This window comes from Belonocnema kinseyi, chromosome 3, assembly GCF_010883055.1.
Source record: "Belonocnema kinseyi isolate 2016_QV_RU_SX_M_011 chromosome 3, B_treatae_v1, whole genome shotgun sequence".
Classification (NCBI taxonomy): domain Eukaryota; kingdom Metazoa; phylum Arthropoda; class Insecta; order Hymenoptera; family Cynipidae; genus Belonocnema; species Belonocnema kinseyi.
The window spans coordinates 10,765,747-10,770,215 of NC_046659.1; the positions used below are offsets into that span (position 1 = coordinate 10,765,747).

At 34.0% G+C, this 4,469-nt stretch overlaps 1 protein-coding gene across 2 annotated transcripts in view; it reads left to right on the forward strand.

Annotated features, from left to right (window-relative positions):
* The window catches only part of LOC117170229 (protein AF-10-like), a 688,368-nt gene extending 686,973 nt beyond the window's left edge, over positions 1 to 1,395 (forward strand). For both annotated transcript variants that reach the window (XM_033356851.1, XM_033356852.1), the window contains one exon: positions 378 to 1,395. In XM_033356851.1, coding sequence (XP_033212742.1) covers positions 378 to 510 — 133 coding nt within the window. In that variant the 3' untranslated portion in view covers positions 511 to 1,395. The remainder of the gene's footprint in view (positions 1 to 377) is intronic.
* The last annotated feature ends 3,074 nt before the right edge of the window (positions 1,396 to 4,469 follow it).

Below are 4,469 nucleotides of genomic sequence, written 5' to 3' on the forward strand. Positions count from 1 at the left end.
CCAATGCGATGTAATCGCATTAAAAGCTGGAAGTTTGCATAAATGTGCGTCGATGTTGAATTTTATCTTTAAACGAAAAATACAAAACCTTCCGTATGTTTCCACAGCGCAAGTATTGTGCCAAAAGATAAGGCATAGGTCAAAGTATCACTCCCATATAAAAGCCGAAAATGTTCAATTCTTATCCCATCTGACGAAAATGCTTATGACTCTTAAAATAAAATCTGCAATCCGGTATCTTTTCATTTGGACATGCACATATATGCTAATATTTTCGATTAACCGGTATCATATGATCGTTTTTCATGAAGTATAGATTATTTAATAATCATATTTATACTTGTTATTTTTAATAAATTTTTTATTTGCTTTGACAGACATAGTCCTGCTGGAAGTGGTTATCATCAAGGGCAAACGAATACTATTGTTTTACCGGCGAATGCCAATAATCCGGGAGTAGTACGAAATTCGTCTGTTACTCCTGATCCACTTCGAGGTACGCAGAGGTAAGGGGCCTCGACCTCATTCTCAAGTTACGTGAGAGTTGGAGATTTACATAATCGATCTTGTTACGCATACATGGTACGCATTGATGTATCAAGTAACGATATCCAGTGTAGCTAATACATTAATTCTGTAATACTGGATAAAAGAAATGTATAGAACCTTACGATACTTCTACGAATAATGATAAATCTCCAAGTAAGCCTCTAAATAAGCTGGAAATAGATACACTTTTGGAATATTGAGAATCCCATCTCGACGAATAGAAGAGCAACGCCACCATAAGAAACTGATTCAAGAAGAACATAAATTCTGTTGTTTTTTTTTTATGTTTCGCGTTATGATCGATTATACTATTTTACAATATTATTAACAGTAAAGTATAAGTGTCAGTTTCATTACATTCTAACCTTCCACCGATGTTTTGGGGTATTCTACTACCTCAATCAATTTTCTTTTCACGTTCCATAACCTGCAGTTGATCGTTGATATCTTTAGGTCTGGAGCCTATAAGCACAATGCGACCGAAAAAATTCAGCTGGGACTTTTTAAAGTAATTCCATTCGCAACTATTTTACAGTCCTAATATAAAGCAAAATATTGCTTTAAATATGGCGTAAAGCTCAAAATTAAATAAGTTTTTAAACCCCATTTGTTTTCCTAATATTTCCCACACATGACTTAAATTTTATTAGCCATACGACTGATTTGTATATCACAAAGTAACTATTAGTGAAGGATTTTCTCCGCGTATGATAAATTTGGTTACGCAGTGCATTTTCACAGAACGTATGGCTGCACATTATATATCTATAGTACATAGGGTTGCGCATTATAATTTTGCAGCTCTAACAACTGCGCAGTAGAATTCTACGTATTTTGATTCGGAAATTTAATGAGAAAATGTATCATTATTGTGCGGTACTTAATGCTTTGTCGTCTTTTTCTTTTAAGTAAAAAGATTAACTATTACTGCGTAGCCTTGTTTACGAATACGCCGTCCGGCACTATTTTTGTGCTATAAACAATTCCAGGTAATTCGTATAGGATGTTTTGCATAGATTACGAATCCATTGGCAAAAATGTATCACGTTGAATTTTTAAATATGTTACATCACGACAACTAATAAATAATGTCAATAATGATAACCTGAAACTTTACTTCGTAAATCTGTAAAGTTGGACTAAAAAATCAATAGTTTTTTCCACACATAAAAGAGAAAGTATGACTGACTGCGTATATAATTAATGCTCTCCTCGTCTCTGTGTGCGGAACCCCGACTCTGAATTACGATGACCGAGATGTCCTTCTCAAGGACGAAAAAGGATTCTCGTTGTTTAATCTTTAAAATTCGGCTCACAGTTCTCAGATTTCGGTCTTAAACTCAGTTGCTGGTTCCGGCCAAATTTCAGTTCTAATAGAGTAAAAATTCATTAAATATTGTGTTATTGACTGTAATAATCCAGGTTGCATTGGATATCAGTGTGGTATCTAGATCCGGTCATTCAGGACTTTCAAATTTTCTTACTGTACTTTTTAAATTCCATGAAAATTAAAAAAAGTTACATAGTTTAAGAAATTTTGAAAGTTTTCGAAATATAGAAAAAAGAATATTTTTATGATATATTAAGAAAATTTAATCAAAATTTTTACAAATTATCTTTAAAACTACAAAAAAAATTGAATGCACTTTTTTAAGCGACCTAGTGTAGGTTGTAAGTCTGGTTGAATACAACCCAAGACCGTGTTGCAAACATTTTTTACTCCCTAACCTTTAAAAGTTATTTTTGTAAAACTGCTTTTAGTTCACATCGTGCACCAACCAATTTGTAACTCCGTCATTTTTAACCGTTATTTAATTTTTAAACGGGTTTGGAAAGATCAAAAACAAACCTTTCGGAATATACGTATCTTTTTGTCGGTTATATAGAAAATTACGCTTTGATGTCTAGTTAATCCGATATTCGCAACCGAGAACCGTTGGAACTATGGCGTTTCTTCATACGACAGAAATTACACTTTTTCAGACGACCTGTTACTCGGGCGGGGGCCAATGCGTCTTTTATTATTACGCTTCAACAATTGCATATCGAATTGAAAACAAAATAAAACCATTATCGAAGCATTCATCCATTCATTTGACCAAGTCAAAAGTCTTCGGTACTACTTTCCTGGTAAGTGATTTTGACATTGGAGACGTTAAAGTCGAACATGATTAATCACAACACCGATTGTCTGATGAGAGAGAAACTTCTTTCTCCTGAAAAATTCTATAAGTCTGACAATTTACGATCGATTTCGTTGAATTAATGGTCCTTTTACTTGGAGTAAAACTCACTTTTAAAATATCAACACAAAAAAGGGTATTTTTGAAAAAATTTGCAAAAAATGCAAGTCAAAATAGAAAAAGTAAAAATTGCGAATTTGAGATTGAATAGACATGATTTTCGAATTTTTTGACACAACTAACACAAAAACAATTTTTTAACAATAAACTGAAATAAGTGACCATACAAAGAACCCTATTTTTCGCCGGTTTCGTCGACCTTATGAATTAAATTCAAAAGTGGTATAAAATACACTTCGAGTTTTTATAAATCAATTTTTATTTAATTCTAAGTGCTGAAGATACAATGTGACGTGACGACAGCACATTGACGACTGGTGCCTCATTCCATTAGCCAGGTTTAGGTACCTAGGACCAGGATCGCCATATCCCGCTTCTAACTTAAGAGTAGACAGTGACAGTTCTAATCACTCCAACCTTTGCCAGGATGAGGTTTAATAACTCGTTCAAAGGACCACCTCATCGGTTATAGATCATCATTCTGAGTAATTACGCCTGTGAGGTGATGTTTAAAGGACTTTACTCTCGATTCCCATATGACACCGAAATAAGGAGAAAGGGGAGGTGTTAGATGCTATTAAATCGGTTGTCAGAAAAAACACTCTTTGGTTTTCCTCTTCTAGAAGCGAATCGTTTTAAAGCGGCCAAGAATCCGTCGGTTGTAAAATCTCTAAAAAATTCTAGATGAATTGTCTTTAGCACAAGTCAAACTTTGACTTTATTTCGATTGTGAAATTTCTTTTTATCTATGAAAAAAGGTCCGCAATAGTCATTTCCCAAGTTCAGAAAGGTAGCGTTTCTGTTGTTCCTACCTGCGGCAAATCTCCCATTTTGTACTCGACAGTAGAAGGATTAACGCGATAACAACGGACAGACTTGCCCATAATTCTCTGAACTTGATTGCGCTCATGACTTGCCCAAAAATTTTGTCGAATTGTGTAGAGAGTATTTTGGATAATAGAATGATAATTTTTTTCGTGATAATCTCGAATTATCAAATCTCTCATATGATCTTCCTTTGCAAGTGGGGTGGGATGTCGGTGAGAACATGCAAGATTTGAATTTTTCAAACTTCCCCACACAAAGAAATTCTCACCTACATTCAAACTTTCATACTTTCAGAATTTTTTCCTCATCGTGGAAGGGATCCAAATTGAAGAAGTTGCTTGTTTTCTCTATTTCTTTAACTTCTTGTAACAAACGTATTACATCGGAAAGCTCATTTTGCTGAATTATTTTAAGAATACGAATTTCGGGAATTTTTCCTTTTATTGTTAAGGAGCTTGTTATTTTCACGCCTTTAAAGTTTTTGAAATAAAAGCAACAAGCTACAAAAAACTTCAGAGCAGAAAATGAGGAAAATTTGTGGTTCCTTGACAAAAGTAACAAGGCAAGTGTTCCTTTTTTCATCTCAACGATTTCCCTAAAATTTTAGAGCAAGTTGAGGCCATTGAGATTCGGATTTGACCAACCATGATGGCCGTTCCCTCCAAATGGAATTTTCCAAAAAAATTAGGCTGTCAAAAATTCGAGAGAGAAAACGTCATTTTAGTACTCATGAAACCAATTGGAAATAATTGTTTAAATGATAATAACTAACAAAATGTTTGACTGGCA